This window comes from Magallana gigas, chromosome 5 (assembly GCF_963853765.1).
Source record: "Magallana gigas chromosome 5, xbMagGiga1.1, whole genome shotgun sequence".
NCBI classification, from domain to species: Eukaryota; Metazoa; Mollusca; class Bivalvia; order Ostreida; family Ostreidae; genus Magallana; species Magallana gigas.
Window position 1 is genome coordinate 19,107,981 of NC_088857.1, and position 20,268 is coordinate 19,128,248.

At 33.3% G+C, this 20,268-nt stretch overlaps 1 protein-coding gene across 1 annotated transcript; it reads right to left on the bottom strand.

The window, feature by feature from the left end:
- Positions 1-7,487: 7,487 nt before the first annotated feature.
- LOC105330214 (tribbles homolog 2) lies at positions 7,488-12,694 on the bottom strand. Its single transcript, XM_066083897.1, has 3 exons — positions 11,785-12,694; positions 10,679-10,971; positions 7,488-8,873 (listed from the first exon to the last, which is right to left on the bottom strand). Exons 1-3 carry the CDS (start codon positions 12,040-12,042, stop codon positions 8,399-8,401), a joined length of 1,026 nt encoding a protein of 341 aa, XP_065939969.1. The 5' UTR covers positions 12,043-12,694; the 3' UTR covers positions 7,488-8,398.
- Positions 12,695-20,268: the final 7,574 nt, after the last annotated feature.

Genomic DNA, 20,268 nt, shown 5'->3' on the forward strand with positions numbered 1-20,268 from the left:
TGTCGACATGCAAGATAAATATGATGGCATACAAAATAGTTATGTCGACATGCAACATAACTATGTTAACATGCACGTCTGTGGGGCCAAGAAAGAAACATAGGTAATCACAGATTACAAAGCTCACCGAGACGAGACATCACCCTTATGAGACTTCACCTTTATGAGACCACCTTTATCATATTAAATGAAAATCATACTTTATGATCTTGGATATTCATGGATTCTGTTTTGACACAATATCGTATATCATCTGTTAAAAAATTGTATGATAATCATATGTTCATACGTTAATCAATACAATAATATAAAATCAAATATTGTTTCCTATCATATTTACAACATATATCATATAATACAATAAAATACCACAATAAACAATGATGAAATATGATATTGTAACATATGATATGACATTGTATTGTGTTATACGTTATTGTATTTGATCACATAATACAATATCATAATATATAAAACAATATAATATTATATTACAATATCCTATTACATAATACATCATAACATTGAAACATATGATATTATAGTGTATAATATAGTATGATATTGTATGATACTGTAGAATTTTTTATACATAATATGATATTGTATCATATGATACAATAAAATTTGATACAACATTGTATCATATCAAATTATACAATATTATGTGATAAAGTAAAATATTATATAAAACATTATACATATTTTATCATATAATACAATATTATATTTTACAATATCATACAATACAATTTCATGTGATGTGATAATATATCATATTATAAACCAATATCATATTATACAATATCGTATGATACGATATTAAATAATATTACAGTATCATATTATACAAATTCATGTGATATGATTCTATATTACAGAAACTAATATCATATCATACAATATCGTATGATACAATAATAAAGAATATACAATATTGTATCATAGGATACAATATTATATTTTGAAATATTTTATGTAATAGTATCATGTGATAAATTAATAAATTAATAATACAATATAATATTATACAATACTGTATCATAGTATACAAAACTATACATTACGATATCATGATACAATATCATAACATAAAATATCAAAAAAATTGATACAATATCATATCGTATCATATAACTTTTTATAATATTACATATGATATTATATTGTATCATATTAAACAATATTGTTTCATACCATACAATACTATATCAAAGGAATCATGTTATATCATTTATCAACAAACACATCTATCTATCGAGCAGGTTTGAGTGAGATTTCTTTAGGAGATTTCTTTAGCATCCTTGATAATGGAGATCAGGCTCTGCATCTGAAGCAACCTCTGCGTTTCATCTATAATATAGTTAAATCAACTATGCAAGCTATCATCTATAAAACATTTGACATGTTAAAAAAAACCTAAACCTCATCCGGCATCCGAAACCTATGGCTCAGATTCAGCATTCAAGCCTGTCAGGTGCATCAGTATACATAAGACGCATCGCCATGCAAGTTTGGTGAAGTTCAGACCAGTAATAACTAAGATATCATCATCAGAGGGCACTAGCAATTAAAACCTTAACCTGCTCCAGCATCCGCAACCTTTGGCTCAGATTCAACATCCATGCCTGTCAGGTGCATCTGTATCATAAGACACACCATCCATTCAAGTTTGGTGAAGTTAGGACCTGTAATAACAAAGATATATTTTTTAGCATCCTTGATATAAATGGAGATCAAGCTCTGCATCTGAAGCTTCCTCTGTGATTCATTCATATTACAGTTTAATCAACTATGCAAGTTTGAAATAGTACTATTATCTATTAAACATGTGACCTGTTCCAAAAAACTTAACCATATCCAGCATCTGAAACCTATGGCTCAGATTCAGCATTCAAGCCTGTCACGTGCATCAGTATCATAAGACGCACCATCCATGGAAGTCTGGTGAAGTTAGGACAAGTAATAACTAAAATATAATCATCAGAGGGCACCTGTTTCAAAAACTTTAACCAACTCTAAAAACCTTAAACTCCTCCAGCATCCGAAACCTTTAGCTCAGATTCAGCACTCAAGCTTGTCAGGTGCATCAGTATCATAAGACGCACCATCCATGCAAGTTTGGTGAAGTACGGACCAGCAGTAACTTAGATATTGCTATCAAAGGGCACCTGCAACAAAAACTTTAACCTGCTCCAAAAACCTTAACCTCCTCCAGCATCCGAAACCTTAAGCTCAGATTCAGCACTCAAGCCTGTCTCGTGCATCAGTATCATAAGACACACCATCCATGCAAGTTTGTTGAAGTACGGACCTGCAGTAACTTAGATATTGCTATCAAAGGGCACCTGCAACAAAAACTTTAACCTGGTCCAACAACCTTAACATCCTCCAGCATCTGAAATTTAGGACTCAGATTCAGCATCCAAGTCTTTGAAGTCCATAAGTAGGTCCAGATGCATCATCCATGCAAGTTTGGTGAAGATAGGACAAGTAATAGCTTAGATACAGGACCTGCAACAAAAACTTTAACCAGGTCCGGACGCCGACGCCGACGCCGACACCGACGCCGAGGGTATAGCATAAGCTCCCCCTGACTTCGTCTCGGTGAGCTAAAAAGGTATACACTCCTCGATTTTAGAGTGGATGTTACGAAGGAGTTAATTGGTCAATTTTCCCGGAGGAAAAGGCACAGTTGTGTTCCGCAGCCTGACCAGAGCCATCGACTTGTACGAACTGTTGGAGCCAAACGAAGGTGTAGGTGATGCTCCAAACAGCAGATTCGAAGAGAAACAGTGTATGCATATGGATGCAATAGTTGTACCATTCATTTATGTAAAAATGATTGTTTTGTTAATTATCACAGTCATCATTCGTTGCCATTTGAGAATTAAAACATGTATATGTATTATCATTGGGCATGTCTCATGCAATTTCTTATGTATATAAAAGTAGCTCACTTCATCAAAATTTATACCTGAAAACACCATTCACAAGGTGGTAATGAAAATGGTTTGTTAAATTGTTTGTATCAGTTGTTTCTGTTGAATATCACCATTACTCAGTGGTTGTAGTATTGGGTTTTGTGAACTGTAGGTCACAAGTCTACGAAAGACGAATAGGGCCACATAAAAAAATACTTTTATGTCGTAATTGCGAGAAAAGATCTCGTAATTGCGAAAAAAGATCTCGTTATTACGTGTTAATTATCTCGTGATTACAAGAAAACATCTCGTAATAACGAGAAAAGATCTCGTTATTACGAGACAATTATCTCGTAATTACGAGAAAAGATCTCGTTATTACGAGTAAATTATCTCATTATTACGAGAAAAGATCTCGTAATAACGTCTTTCGTACAAGTCAGAATCTGTCTTAGGTTTTTGTTATATTTACCAAGCAACTTTTTTTGATACAATCTTTTCTCCAAATTGCATATATTTTTACTACTTATATATTTCATATTCACCATGATATCTCTCATAAATATGTCATTTTCTGCTGATGTGAGAAAATATATTTAAGTAAAGTGAGCTGCAAGCGTAATACATTGGATAAATCTTTGATATGTTAGCATGAGAAATGTTTTTAACTTCCATGAATATACTGTATCTTTAAATGGGCATATATGTGCATTTTATTTTAATGTTGATGCACTGTAAACCAGCATTTTTAATGTATCATTATCAGTAAATAACATTTTAAGTAAAAAATATTCTGAATTATTCTGAATTAAATCATTTCACACTTTGAATGACCTGTGTTTTTATTTTCATAAGTAAATTGATTAACCGACGATAAGTAAACTTGAGCAAAATAACGATTGCATGAAATCAAATTGATTAAGAAATTGATGCATGAATAAATATCTGTGTCTCACTGTTTCTTAAATGAAAAAGCAATTAAGCAATAGAATTTAATTTCATTATGTATTTAATGAAAATAAATCAAAGATAACTCGAAAAATATTAAGAAATCTTTTGATGAAAATGCTTTAAAAAAAAAAAAACACCAAAGTCTGTTGCCATGGAAATCATAAATTTGGGGTTTTGTTTCAAAACATTACCAGTGAATAAAAGGTCTCATACTAGTTAATATCCCCTCCAAAATTTACATCCCTAGTGTTTGTTTTAGAAAAATGGTGTACAGATCATTAAAAAATGATGAAAATTTTCAAAATTGCATAAAATCCTATGCAAACCTATGTCAAATAAGCACACTCTTATGAAGGAAAGGGTTAACTGTGTTGTACAAATGAACCGTGTCATTATTGTTTTAATAGTAGCTCCCGGTCTGAAAAAATTCCATTCGAATTTTGACGACCTGGTCGTTTTATTATTTTCGTGTCTTTAACCCCCCCCCCCCCTTTTTTTTTAAATTCTCATTGAAATTGTTGTAGCAAGAGTTACCTTTCTTTGCTCTTTGGGGTTTTTGTGTATTGTGCAACTTCTTTTTCATTTTCATCTGAAGCAAGCCACAACTTTGTTTTTTGTTGTTGTTTTTTTGTTGAAAAAAAAATCAGCTGTTGCACTAGGCCCCAGTATAAGAAAGCAAATTTAGACATACATGTAAGTCAAAAATTGTACACTGCCTTAATGTCTCTTGATTGAAAACACTGGAAAAAAAAGGAATGCTATTGAAGGTGTATCTAGATATATAACGTTCACTTGTTAAATACAAATTTCAATTGTTATTTTATGCATGATAAAAAAAATCATTTTGTGACCGACTGAAATTTGACTTTATTTTGAAATGAGTTCATGATCCCGAGACCAGCTGTTGTTAACATTAAACTTTATATGGTTTACACTTAAATTATGAGTAAAAAAAAACAACAACAACCAAAACTGGGGAATTTATAGGGGCAATATTAAGGGTCTCAACCTTCTCAGAAAATGCCCCGACATGTCAAAAACTTAAAAAGTTATATCAAATGCCGATTAGGTACTGCGTATTGTTTTTGTTGAATGTGTTAATCGATGTCGTGTAAACACATAACCTTCCTATATGCTATAATCTTATAGTATATAAGGATGTTATGCACGTGATAGTAATCAGGCACGTAGCATCGGGGGAGGGGGGGGGGGAGGGGCTGCCCCCTTCCCTTTTTCTTGCAACATTTTTTCTGAAATTTGCATGATAGAAAATTTAATTATTGTGGAATTGGCCACCCACTATTTGAGAACACGTAAAAAAAATCGGAAGTAAAAATAAGGAAATTATAGGTATAGCCCCCCCCCCCCCCCCGGAATAGGCTTTGAACGATTTGCTACCCCCCCCCCCTTTTTTCTAAATGCTTGGCAAGATTTTTGGATGAGCCTTCCCCTCCCCTCGCACTTTAAAAATCGATGCTAGTTACGTGTCTGGTAAAACCTTAATTATTACTACGTATTACTCGTATTTCATCCATACCGAAGTTCATAATTATACGCAGATTGGTTTTTGAAACATGAAATTCTCTCTAGTGCAATTGTTTTCCTGGAGAAATAGAATATTTTTTGGCGAACTTTGTTATTCACCAAAGAATACATACGGTGGACTGGGAAAATACTCAGTCAAAAACTGGAGGTACTTCCTCGTCAAAAATTTTATATTAAAAAACTGATCGCTTAAGATAGTCGCCAGGGGAAATATATATTTCCGTGTCTCTCATGGCCTTGATATAGTTAATTCTTCAATAAACCCAAAATGCGTAGTAGCTCATAGAATTCCCCCCCCCCTCTATCTTTGTAAGGTCAGTAACCTGAAGAAGTTTAACACAATGCCATGGAAGTCATCAACCTATAATGTGAAGGCTGAAGGTTTCACGTCATTCAGAAATCCACTGCGCATTTCGGAGCACGAAGTAGATTGTGTATCTATCCATGCGTGCATAATGACCAAACGGCGGCTCGTGTTGTACCAAGTGGCCGTAAAACAGCGACAATGCACGGTGTGTGCGTGTCCTATACCTACTTCTTACTTCCTTTCTCGAACAATTTTACGTCATCTTTTGATCATTATAGTTTGGACTATAATCAAAGAAGAATTGCGCAACCGTTTCTTCTCTTGCAAACGTCATGCAGATAACCAAGCTAATATTGCTTTAGTAGTACATCAGTATATCATATTACATGAATTTGTGCTCTCTCTCTCTCTCTCTCTCTCTCTCTCTCTCTCTCTCATGGACAATTTGAGGTCAAGGTAACTTTGACCTGGCGCGATTATTTTTAGCATCTCTCCTCATCAGCTGTCTGACAATTAAATATGCTGACTATCTCAACAGCATCATCATCCTCAATATGTGAAAGGACTATTTTCTTGTGTCCATGCATATAACATGCAAGAAATTGTAAGAAATATAATTTTTTTCGACTAAGCAACACTTCCTTTCTCTGTATAACATTATACGTCCTCCCCCATGCCATTTAGGAAATTGATTTTTTAAAGAAAAAATTCTTATGTTTATTGTATAGCGAAAATCTTTCAGTTGTGCAATATATTTGTTTTCTATATCCCCCTTTTTGATACGAATAGCCCCCCCCCCCCCCCCACATACACTATTTCGGTGTTAAATTTATAAATAAATGAGAATTTTTAAACGTACATACCGGTACTTTGAAAAAATGGAAAAATGGATTTTTTTTAGGGGGAGGGGGTTGTCAAGATTTGGGGTATGTCTCCCCCCCCCCCCCCCCCCCCAACTTCACACAAATGTTTAGCTGTGTATTGGGTTGTTTTGCTAATAAAACATATACCAGGAGCATGTAGCATTAGACCAGTTTTTATCATTTTTGCTACAGAAACAAAATAATACAATACAGACAACCTTGTAATTCAGATCAGATTATGCAAACTTCACTGTTATATAGCAAATTTTACCCACTTTTCATCACTTATCAAACCCCGCGGCTCTACGGTAATGTTTATGTATAACAATTACTGACGAATCGTGCTTGGTCAATCGTTGTACTAGAACATGACCTGTTCAGCCTTAATCATTCGAGTATAGAATCCATTAGCTGCATAGTACATGTCCGAGAGGAACCTTCCCTTATATTTCGCAACAGAGAGAAATTTGACCTCGGTGACCTATCACAGCCACGGCGTAGTTTATTTATTTGCAATATCCATGAGGTGTGACGGCTAAATCACTAAAACGTTCATCACCCCACTGGAAATATCCGTAGCCGTTTCTAAATACAATCGGATTTCAATATATTATCAAAACAGACTCTGTAGTAAACAAGTCGTGGAAAAGGATAAACATGTTTACAGTTCATATGCGAAGTTTTCCGATCGGAAACGTCATACATATGGAGAAAATGACCAACGTAATACAGTTCGTGCTTGTACATGCTGGGCCCTAAGTAAATACATGTACATGTATTACCTGGAAATTGTGTGGGTTCGTTATCTCACGCATTCCTAGATCGCATACAACCAACTCATATATCCTTCAGTCCAAATGGAACATTCATTTATCCATGTACAAAAATAATTAACGATTTTTTTTATTCTTAACATTTTTATTATGTGACCAACAGATACAGAGGACAAAGCCTTTGTTTCTTACACAAGAAAACATCACACGTTCACAGTTTGTTCACACACAAATGACTACCGTCGTCTGTTCTATAGAGATATTGAAATTTGTCCCCAAAAATACACTACTGTATGGGATATAGTTAACAAACAAAAAAACAAATTTTTTTTTTTTTACAGCAATGAATGCAGGGTACAAAATTGCCAATTCTAAAAGAAATGAACGACATTTAGCAGTCCTCTACAATTGCACCCCCTCCCCTCCCCCCTCCCTTCATTACATGACAAAATAAATTAGACCACTCATAAATTGTCACTCATCACCTTACTGTACATGACTGTGTCACACTTGCTGCCTGTGGAATGTTTCATTTCTAACACACACACAAGGCCACTTATGTACACATATAAGCAAAACAACATGACACCCACATTTTGCATCACCTCATTTACACAGCAGCACACAATTTCAGACATTCAACCAACACAGAAACTGGCCTAGGTGTTCTTTATGGAGATCTTACTCTTGCGACTCAACACACATTAGTTTTATATTAATATGATTATGATAGGTGATACCATTCACATGTACAATTTACAACAGAATGCATTTGCTCATGACATGAACTTGGCACATATCTCATCAAAATTTCAACAAGTTGTCCATTGCAAAAAATTATTTGTTAAGTCTAAAGCAGCTTTGCTCCTGAATGTTTCACAATCCAGCACATTTTTCAGCAGCAATAAACAGTGACAGAAATAACTGCACAAAGTTCCTTATAACAATATGCTAAAATGTTGCATTAATGTGCTCTACCCGCTTCATACGCCCGATTTCTCAGTTCTTTTCTATGGAAAGTTTCTCAGGAACAAGTTATACAAAGAAATTGTCTTCTGCTTCGTGAACAACCATGTTTGGGACCATTTGGTCCATGTTTTTGTGGTCAATGATGGTCACAAAGCTGGAAGTTGAAGAGCAATTGGTAAACCAGGGATGTTTCAGAATTTGGTCAGCAGAGAGGCGATCTTGGGGTTCCCTCCTCAACAGATTTTTGATCAAGCATCGAGCTTTTGGAGACAGACCAGGCGGGACAGAGAATTGCCCTCGACGGATTTTTCCAAACAGCGCACTTGGGTCGCAATCATGGAAAGGGTATCTTCCTACCAACATGGTATATAACATGACACCCAGACTCCAGACGTCTGCGGATCGGCCCGAGTACGTCTCATTTGGGTTGAGAATTTCTGGGCTGACATATGCAGGACAGCCATGCTTGTCTGTAAGTTGGTCGTCGCTGTCGTCGTTCAGAATGTAAGCATCCTCCAAGCCATCCAATCGAAGCTCTGTCCTACAAAGATAAAGTAGAACAAATATTGACTAAATTGAATGCAATCCAAATCAGATTAATTCAACTATTTTGATAAGTGACAATCATATATACGTGGGATAGGAAAGTTACTAAATATAGAAGGCTGATATCCTGTAAGGAAGAATTCATCAGCAAATTACAAACATTCCGGCAATTCATTAGTTGTGCACTTCAAATGTTCTATTTAAGGAGTCCTACATCATTGAGAATTTCAAGCATTTTTAATAATTCATGTTCTTTACTGGGTCAATGCACTGGCGGGCATTTAAACTTACAAGGAATCAACCTACTTGCTGAAAACCTAGCACATGCGTCATTCTGGTAACGCAGACAGGAGAAAACTATTTATCAAAGAGACATGAAGCCAAATGACTGACGTCAGTTTCTGTTATACAAGGCCGTTATACTGCTTTATCAATGATTTTCCTAAAGTAGGCCAAATGCATATCGTGCTGTCGACACATTCCTATTCAATACTTCTTCACAATTAGCCCACTCCTTGCCCCCTTTTGTTATAAAGTGAATTTTATGTTTTATCTTTTACATGACTGTAGAGCACAGATTCAGCACACTGTGTTCTATATTTAGACCAGCCTGGGGCTCCCGAAGTGCAAGGATCGACCCATTGACAGGCCTTTTCCATTTCCTTTTTCACCTTTGCGGCCAACGTATATCATAAAAAATCACGCCGGCGCATATACACTATTCTCTCCATACAAAATCTCTTCGACAGCATAAATTTACTATTAGCCAGAAAAAAAAGGTGTATTCACTATATGGTAATTAACCAACACAGAGTTCTACTTTGTCTTTACAATGACAGCAGAACCCTGTCACCTTCTCCATTTCCTGATGACTAGAACCCTGTTATAGAAATTCAATATCACGGCCCTCGCAAGAAACTACGCTTTAAACAACTCAAGCCTTGGTAAAAAGTCGCCACACCCTTCGATAATGAGATAAGACATTAACAAACTCACTGTCGATAACACTTCAACCTGGCTGCTATATTCAGGAACGCCTTATCGAATAGATAGATTTCCCTGCTATTTTTCAAGTGCAACCAGTTAAAAAAATAGCTGCAAGATGCATGAAGCTAGCAGCATAGTTTGCAAATCAATTCCTCTATTTTGAATTCCATGAATCTCAGCACGAGATCTCAGTGTTAAACAAATTAACCATTCTTGAAAGATGTTTATTTTCATTTCCATGAATAATACAAATGTAAAATAAAAACTTAATGCTTCAATTCTTGATGCCTTTGGCTATACACCAGATAGGTATTTAACAAGGGCGTCTGCGTTTTATGACGTTGCTTAAATTGTTGGGCGGAGCTGATTTAACGACTATGCTAGGTGGAGCTGTACATTTACAATTAGATGACCTACATTCACCTATACTGTGTAGTGTGTACCGATGTGTTAACTTTTGAAGACAAACAGTGATATGCCAAAAGTTGTGCACGATCACTCAAAATTAGAAAAGATTGAATATTCATGTACATTCTATTAACCATCAAATTCATAGACAATTACTAAATTAAGATCTTTGAGATATGAATATTCAAATAAGTTTTGACGACATTTTAACAATAAAGGATTCGCAAATCAAATTGGGATTTTGTTTTTGGAATTGGAGAGAGGGGAAGAAATATGTAATACATCAAATAATATAATTGGAATTTCCATACATATCTCACAAAATAAGAAATCCTGTCATATTTTATACTTCAGTTCCAAAGCAACAAACACAGACTTTACTTTAATTAGAATAGGTGTTTTTACCTTTCTTGATTTTTGAAGACAAATTTTCGAAGCTTGAGATCTCGCAGAACCACTCCATTTTCATGACAATGTAAAACAGCGGCCACAATTTGCTCCATCAGCCGCGAAGACTCCTCTTCTCGTAACTTTTTCTTCTGTCTCACATATGAATGCAGGTCTCCGTAATGACGATCAAAAATGACATAAGCTTTCGTTTCTCCGAGAATGATCTCCGAAATGGAGCTGATGTTATCATGATCATCAACCTGCCAGTACGGTGCAAGATTATCTCTGTATGTATTTACAGGAAAAACCTACAAACGCAGAAGAAAAATGGATAAAAAAGACATTTTCATATACATATACATATTCATCTTTAATCTAACCCATTTCCTTATATTTTACTAACCAATTCTTTCTAGATTCCTAAAATATTCTTATGTTCATACTGGTAGATCTACATATACTACAACTGTATTATACAATTATGCGCAATTATATGTTTGCTTGATCAAATGAAGTCCTAATGTAAGTAGATCACAGGGAGAAAGAATTAGAGATGCTATAAATAAACCCACTTCAATTGATACAGCATGATAGCATATGATAAAACATTCTATGAACATGACTGAGTAATTTCCTGTTGATGCAGCTGACTTCATAGTTTCAGAATTATAGTATACAATACACTTATACAGGATAGATAAAAATGTGTCAAACTACATGAGTAACAACTTCGCTACTAGTGGGCTTCTTGCCAATTTTCTTTCATTATGTAACACTCTTCAAATATCACTACAAAAACTGTTTATTTTAAATGCACTGTGTTTTGTGAAGTTCATACGTTCATGCACAAGAAAAGCAGATACTGTGATCTGCTATCAGGTAACCCTTTGCTTGACAAACTGCAAGCTATGACTCACCAAAAGGCCTACGCACAAAATTTGAATATTTTTAAAAATATTTCTTTTTTCTAATGATGTATTGTTGCATTTCATCCAATTACAAAACATTACAGCATAATATCTTATCTATATCCCTACTGTGAAATCTTTAGGAATGATATTGTAATTTTTTTTACAAAAAAATAAATAAATATCGAACTAAGATATGAAAAAGATTCGCACCTTGCAGATGTATTCTTCATAGGTTTGCCAGTTAACAGCCCTAAACGTCTCCCCCTCTTGCTGGTCAAGTAAAATGTATCTTCCAATTTTCGAAGCATTTTGTGCACTAGACTTCTTTGGAAATTCTGGTACTGAGAGTTGCACATCAGGACTAAGTGTCGAGTTTAGGTTTGATTGTTGAATGTCAAATAAATCTTCTTTCTTTTGACGCCCATGCTTTGAGATATGCAGCCTGGGCCTTACCCGCGTAATATTCATAAAGAAGGTTGATTCCTTCCTTTGTTGTTAAGAGTTCAGGAATCCCCAACTTCCTTACCGATTTCTTCGGTTGAGTTTCCTTCAAATAAGTTAGATCACCTATGTTGACGATCGACGTTCTTTTATACAAGCTAAATAAAATATAGTTGAATCACATTAAAAATCGTTAATTTCAGTATCACAGTTACGTAACGTTTAACGAACAATGAAATCTCGTGCAAGTGTTCCGTTAATCACAGAATAACAAAATGGTCCAAAAACTGGAATCTTTTGTAATGTCTGGTCCTTAGAGAGGAAATCTATTTTGTGCCCTTACCCAAAGTCTATCTTAGGTGTGCAATAACGTTGCAATCACAGAAGTTTCACTTTATGATGAAATTGCGTACAAGGAATAAACACTAGAGTCGGTCGATATAGCGGAAAACTGCGATTCTCGTTTTAAATCCGTCAGTAAAAAGTTGAAAACTTCTTCACACCGTTCTTTCTTGTTCTTTAGAGAAACCTACCACTAATTTTCTTTCTCTTGGGAAGGGCACACTTTCCCCCTCCTGTTTAGAGGATTCTGGACATACTGCGTCTAGCTTTCTCCATTGTGCTGTTGGCAACGTGTATCAAGAATAGAAAGACAGCGGGGCTAGTTCAGATATTCATACGCGTATGATTTAAAGTTAGCGCATTTGTTGTATTTCAGCTTTGATAATTTTATGCTATTCAAAAATATATATTTTCACTATCTTTTGTTTCATTTTTTACATAAAATTTGATTAATAAGGATTTGCTTCGAATATGATATTGGAACTATTTTCTTTACGGCAAGGTACGTGTTATTAATGAAATTCTTTCCGATCTAATTATAGAACGGTACTTCTGAGCTTTCTAAAAATAAATCTTGAACGGAAAGTTGTATAAATGTGATTGGCTAGAAGATTGCTTTTCTTTTTATAAGTTAGAGGGAATCCCTATAAGAACTCCATATATGGACGGTGTCGTAGTTCGAAATCCGTGACGTTGAAACACGTCAGCAATCAAAAGAACAAAGGATTTACATAATGAGAGGTTACAAAGGACTATTTAAATATGTGTTTACCAAACAAAATATACATTCTAAGGAATTATTATAAAATATAATTTGTTTGTAATTTGTTCGATTTTTAAAATTCATCGTAAGTAATTAAATAGCTGATGTATGCGCTTCCGTCACATTTTTTAAACTATGATAGTAATAGTAATTAAGTATGTGTTCGAATTATAAAATGCAATATTTTTTTATACACTGATAACAGCGACGATTAGTTCTAATTCTTCTTGTTTCAACACTTACATATACCATATTCAAACGAAATTTTCCTGATGTTTCTAATCTTTTGCGAGATTATCATAATTATGCACATTTGTGTGATTCGTAATATGCTTGTTTGATCCAGGAACTTTAGTATAAGTAAATTAACACTTTAAAAGAAATTCTTATAGATATCTAGATATCTTAAAGTATTCTCATTTTATTATATGTAATGTGATAAATGATTTTTTTTTTGGTCAGAATTAACATGTTTAATATATAATATAAATTCTTTTTACCTTTTGCTTTTGACCAGGACATTGCCGATTGAAGAAAAATATATGCATGAATTGTATTTGTTAACTTCAGAAATAATTTAACGAAATGCGCGTTTTCCTTTTGGACAGAATGTGCGCACCAAAACTTTGGCTAAATTTGCAGCGTAGATACAATTCTGGTATGTTCCGCTTCGTAGTTCGTATTCGTCATCGAGGTCATGACCCGTGACTATCCATTGGTCAGTTATGAGTACACAGGTAAACACGGGTGTGTATTACATGTTACTGGATAGGTACGTATTACTTATATTGACCTACTTAAGGGCACACCTAGATTGCAAACTGATAAATAAAAAAAATGATGGATTTGATGTTGTAGAAAAAACTAAATCTACAAAACATATATATGTCCATCTTACATTAACACAGAACACATCAGTATATATGTACATGTGCCTTTATATATATATATATATATATATATATATATATATATATATATATATATATATATATATATATATATATAAACTGACATCGCGTACGAATGACACTATACATGCACATTTATCATATATATACATCATATAGATGAATTGTCATATTTTAAAAGTTATATTTTGCTATTTCTTTGAATTTGACAGACAAGCAAGGCACCACCTTTATAATGTTGCAAAAATTAATTAAAAGACAAAAAATAAGTAATCAAATGAAGAAAAAAAAAACAATTCTCCACCCAATCAGCAAATTATACTGCTATAAATAAACTCTTATGCCCCTTACGCCCTCACTTGATGATAATATATTGACTGACCGCGATGTATTTCTGTAAGGACAGCATAAAAAAACATCGACAGTCGTCATATTTCTAGACAAGGGAAGAATATTAATATGTACATGTATGAATTGAACGTATTTTATCGATTAAATCAAATGGATTAGACACAAGTTCTAAATAACTTAGATAATCTTCTCCTAATAATGAAATTTTATAAATATTGCCAGTAATAACGTTAGATATGGATACACGTAAATATATATGAATAAACAATCTACTACATATATAATATCAATGTACATGTATATATTTTACTGATAAAAATGATTATATTTCAGAGTACGTATTTCATACGTTTTTGTGGAAACTATAGTACATGACTTATTCGAAGTGTTTCCTCATTTAATTTGAATTACTCCACGCCAAAAAAAAAATATGAGAAAATATTACGACAAGTGATCGAATGAAGAATATTAATAAACACATTTCCTTCAAAGTTGATACATTTCGTGAGCCGCCTTCCACAACCCCAATATCCTTCAACACCCTCCCCATCCCCAACCACCCACCCACCCACACATACACCTGATGTTGTTAATTTCAATATACCTGTAACTGTTAATGTCTACCTTGTATATATGCTATGCTTACCGATTGATCGAAATATGACGTTTGCACCTGGACCTAGTCAAAGGCTGTTGAATATTGATGGAATAAAGATCTTATATATGATTGATGAAGGAATTTTCATGCACCTGTATTATACACACACACCTACCCATTCCGGCGTTAAAGTGCTGAGGCCGAACTGTTAATTAAATTTACATGTATAGCAGTGTACATATGCACGTCTACATGTTTTAAAATCTATAAGTTGATAACTATAATCGAAAAAGATGAGGAAACAGACGGATACATCTTAATTAATTACATTATATACATTCATTATTAAAAGGAAATTGAAAGTGTAAATTAGAGGTACATGCCAGGAAATGTGGGAAAGGATCCAGTCCAGACAATTCTCGAGACTACGGACCACTGAATTGTCCTACATATGTGTAATGATGTAGAGCATATTACGTGTTTTAATTCAGCTTTATCTTGAATGGAGAATGCTGGAAGAACTTTTTAATGCCGATGGTCATATACTATAGAAGTACATGTACTGCAACATGCTATTCACAACAAACAGAGCCTTTTTGAAAATGAAAAAGAATTGTTAAAAATTGTACATGTTTTTTTTTTGGTGGGGTTTGTGTTTATTGAAATTGTTATTTTAAGTTTTATCATCTTAAAATATGTTTTAAACTATGTAATTTAAATTATACACCGGAAACAGATGTAACAACTTTACAAAAAAACGACAATAAATAAGAATATAATAATGATTTTTAAAAATCAATTACAATGATAATTTGAACCAAACTTGCGAAATCTTCAACCGCTGAATACTAGTAATTTGAATATGGCAGATTATATCTTTCTTGATTTCAAAAGAAATCCCTGCAAGTATTCTATATGTAATAAAAGATTCGTGTTTCCATTTTAACATGTAAATAAATGTATTTCTTAAAGACATGCTTCTACAATTCTTTATTTATTATTAACTTTTTGTTCTGTTTTTGTTTTTTTTTTTGGGTGGTGGGGGTTGTCTTCAATAAATGATCATTTCTTCTATCTTTTTATTGTTGGGATATTTGATATGTTTAAAAGTAACCACTTCTAATTATTTCCTTTATAATTGTCATCATTGATATAAATGTAAAAAAAAAAAAAAGGATCATTGGGTAAATCATAGAAAAAAGCGATAAATTACAGAAACACGAGATCTAGCAAGATTTTTCTCTAGATGATGCAACGATCTCTTTGAAATAAACAGGGATGATGAAACTTCAAGAAATGTATGACGCAACTCCACGCCACTGCAAGCCGCGTTGTTTATGTTGTGTTCACAAAGCGTGACGATCGATTTGCTTATGTATACACACATACGTAAATATCAACAATATATATCCGACAACATATATATACAAGTTAAGCTCGTATGACACACACACGCATATTGTACAGATTTTACGACCTATATATCAGGTTTTCTCGGAAAAAGCTCCTTTCTCTATTCGTCGTTGATTTTACTTCTTAGATAAGCATTTAAAATACCCAGTTTTTCTGTATTGAACAATATTACACGAAAAGAGGAAGTGGGTATTACTAATAGATACGCCCAGAGACCACAATTCATGACCTCGGGACAAAGTATCGTGTGAACTTTGCACAAATTCTTCCGACATAAGATTATATTTGAAAAAGTTTTTAAAAATTCCCAATTAATTTTTAAACCTTTTTAATTCTCCACCCTTTCCCTACTTGAACAAAAGTTTAAAATTTTAAATTCAATACATAACGTTTAATATGACATAACATATAAGTTATACGCACAATGGGAACAATAGCCATCGTGAGTGTATGAAGAGATGCGTGTACATCGGTAGTGTAAGTGCATTCATAAGCGTATGGCAATTTTTCAATTAAATAAGTTATTCACGACGGAATTTCAAAACATTGACAAATGGGTAGAGATGAACCCCGAAACACATTTATTAAACGATCAATAAGTTCAGGTGGGCATGGTATAATAAACGCAGGTTGATCCAATAAGTTCCAGCCAAATTATATAATATCCGTCATTTGGCGAACTGTGCATCTAAATGACCAAGTCTGTTTGAACCTTTGAAATTTCAGAGTACACAAAATTTCTTCATTGCATGGTAATTAGTTTAGATGATTATGATTTATGGAACACATATGTATGCAGTTCAAGCGTCGTTCAAATTTCTCCGCCCTTGTATATATGTCAAAAAATTATTATGCATCGTGTGATAATAATTGCACTCTACATTGTATATTGTAAATGGTATTCAACATGATATGCTTTTTACAAACAAGTTTTCGTGGACCGTGTTGAAGTTTTGATCGTGAAAGAGTCCAATTGTGTTGAATATATTGATGAATTTTTATCGCTATACTTCAACTTCATAGATATAGACACAAAGCCCTATTATATTCTGCATTTATGTTATTCCCATCTGGCGCATGCAGCGACCTACGTTTTTCCTATTTAGGTAAGAATTTAAAATACCCAGTTTTTATACTTATTTATTAAAAGTATTTTATCGTATTATGACATAGGTCTGCCTTCTTGTATTACCTAAGTATACCCACCAAAATACCTCGACTCAATTCATAAACCAAACCAAAGGCATTGAATATTTAAAAAAAATTCTTAAAGGTATGTTTCATTACGAATGAATAGTTTTTACTAACGGCCTTCAGTTCTTGGATGGAACATCAATAGACACAACAACATATTTCTCAAGGTAAAACTTCAGCCAGGTAAAGAATGACGTAATATCTGTATAAAGAGGTTTGAGTTAGTTCCAGCCAGATTAGAGCAAACTATTAAATGCCCTAGTTTTGGGGGACCTTTCTTAGTATAACATTAGCGCAGTTTCCGAAGCTCATTTGCAACAAATTGAAAAAGCTTCGATTAATTTTGTTGTTGTTGATAAAATGCCTTAACCATTTGTATGACTAGTTTTGTGCATGATGTAGTTCTTTTTTTTTCAACAACTGTTGGCAAATCACGTGACTGACCATTTCACGATTTCAATTCATGCAATCCATTCAGATTTTGTTTCAGATCGCAAATGAACTCTAAAGTAAACGTTGTTCTATCTATAGAAGTAGTCTTATCAGAAGCGTCATATACCTGATACAAATGTACACAAAATATCACGTTAGATTATAAATATAAAAATAGTGTGTGATTGTTCTCAGCCAGAAGTCACATTTGTCATTTTTTACATTATGTGTGGGTAGTGGGGAAGGTATTTTGGTGGGAAATTATTGGTCTTTTTTTTTTTGGCAAGCAATTATGCTCTTCCGTTGATATACATCGAAAGTCTTCAAATCTTCTTACGGGCATATATGAGGGTCAATCAAAAAATAAGATGACAATGTGACTGGCTATCATATATTTTTCAGTAAAGTCATAACTAACAGATTATTTTATGCATCAATATTTATTTTATTGATATACGAAGTTTCATTCCATTTGATGAAAAGGTATTTTCGTTACCCGATTTTGGTTGAATATAAATAGTGCTAGAATGTTTAATTGATGAGTTAAATTTTCTACTTAGAAATTAGTTGAAGAATTGAATATACAGGGTGCTTGTAAATTGTTTGTTAAACAAAATGATGTAAAACTCTTTATTTGAAGCAAACGCAACACTGAAAAGAGATCAACAAATTAAACCTGAAATTAATAATACCAACACCCTGCCGAACTCCGAAAAAAGAAATTTTAAACAAATTCTATTTTCATAATCTTTTATTGTAAGATAAACCATCGACATTTGGTATTTACTTATCAATCTTTTTGGATACACGGATACAGGTAAATCAAACCAAATAAAGACGAAAATTCTGTTTAGATTGCGAAATAGTTACTGCGTAAGGAATAATGATCAGTTGGACTCTAATCCCGGACTCGACTTCGTCTCCAAGAAGCATGATTTAATGACAGTGTCTACATTTATGTAGGTATCACCCCGTACCCACATCCTATCATACATGTTATGGTACTAGTAATGAAAAATAAAACTTTATATGCATTCTTATGTAATGGAATCATTTTCAACTACAATTGCGTAACAAAGGGCACAGCTGTTTTAACTGTCATTAAAAAATAGAGCTATTTTAAGATATGTCGCTTTCGATTTAAGTTAAGAGTTTGCCGTAGAAGTGACTAAACATTGATATTTATTATTATATGGCAAAAGTCATGTAAAAGATTGTCAATTTGACACACAATATTAAGTGAATTTAAAATGTCCCATGTCCTAAAAACTGAAACCAAAAGGAACTATAGAACTATACTAGTTTGACCAATATAATGAGTATTAAAATGTCATTTTTTAGGACATACATGCAGGCTATGGAAATGCTCTGAACTATAGAGTATTAAATGGAGAAATCATGCTATTGAATAAAGAATTTATCCTGTAAAGTTCTTTAAACGTGTATGTTTTTGTCAACATAAACAATTGATTTCGAGGTTCCATTATTACAACGGTCGTCAAAATAAAGAAAAAAATGTAATAAGTTGTCTTCACGATAAATATTAAAGAATATTGTTCAAATTCTTCTCGGATTTAATCATATATTGGAAACTGCTGTAGTTTTAGAAATTACGATGCAGTTTTCTCAAGGTTAGTAGTCCTATATTACATTATTGCCATAATTAACCTGAATCACTAAAATGTACAATATTATCATTTACTTCTTTGTTTTTTTTAATGGTATTGAGATACATTTAAAACACATATGGAAGCTTGTGTGATGCTTATCAAATTTGTTGCACCTTTTCGCAACAACAACTACAAAAAAAAAAATTCTCTGGAAACATCTGTATAAAAATGTTAAAACTTAATAAGTTCGTTGGTTTATTATTCTATTTCTCGATAGATAAATTTTGATACGAATCAGTTACTATTTATTTCATCAAAAAATGACAATGTATCAGATTTTAAGCAAATGTCAAATGAATGACGATGTGTAGTGTTTCAGTAAGGCTGGTCAATAAACAGCTATTAATTCCATTAATTTGAGTCCCTGTATTTGTGTGGGAGAGGGAAAGTAATCAACTTCTTGGTTTAAAAGTAAATATGATATGGCAGTACGAAATCAGATAATGATTAAATCAACTGAAGTGCTACATCTAATTTAATGTTATTGTTCGTTGTCAAAATGTCCAAAAATAAAACAAAAAACCTTTCGACAAAAATCGATGAATTAAACAATAAAAGGCGGTGTTTTCCAGATTCTTT

Bases quoted from the DNA above. Each gene is read 5' to 3' on its own strand.
- LOC105330214 (XM_066083897.1), bottom strand. From the start codon at position 12,042: ATGAATATTACGCGGGTAAGGCCCAGGCTGCATATCTCAAAGCATGGG. The intron at 10,972-11,784 runs GTGCGAATCTTT...CTGCGTTTGTAG, and splicing joins ATGAAGAATACATCTGCAAG to GTTTTTCCTGTAAATACATA. The intron at 8,874-10,678 runs GTAAAAACACCT...TTATCTTTGTAG, and splicing joins GTCTTCAAAAATCAAGAAAG to GACAGAGCTTCGATTGGATG.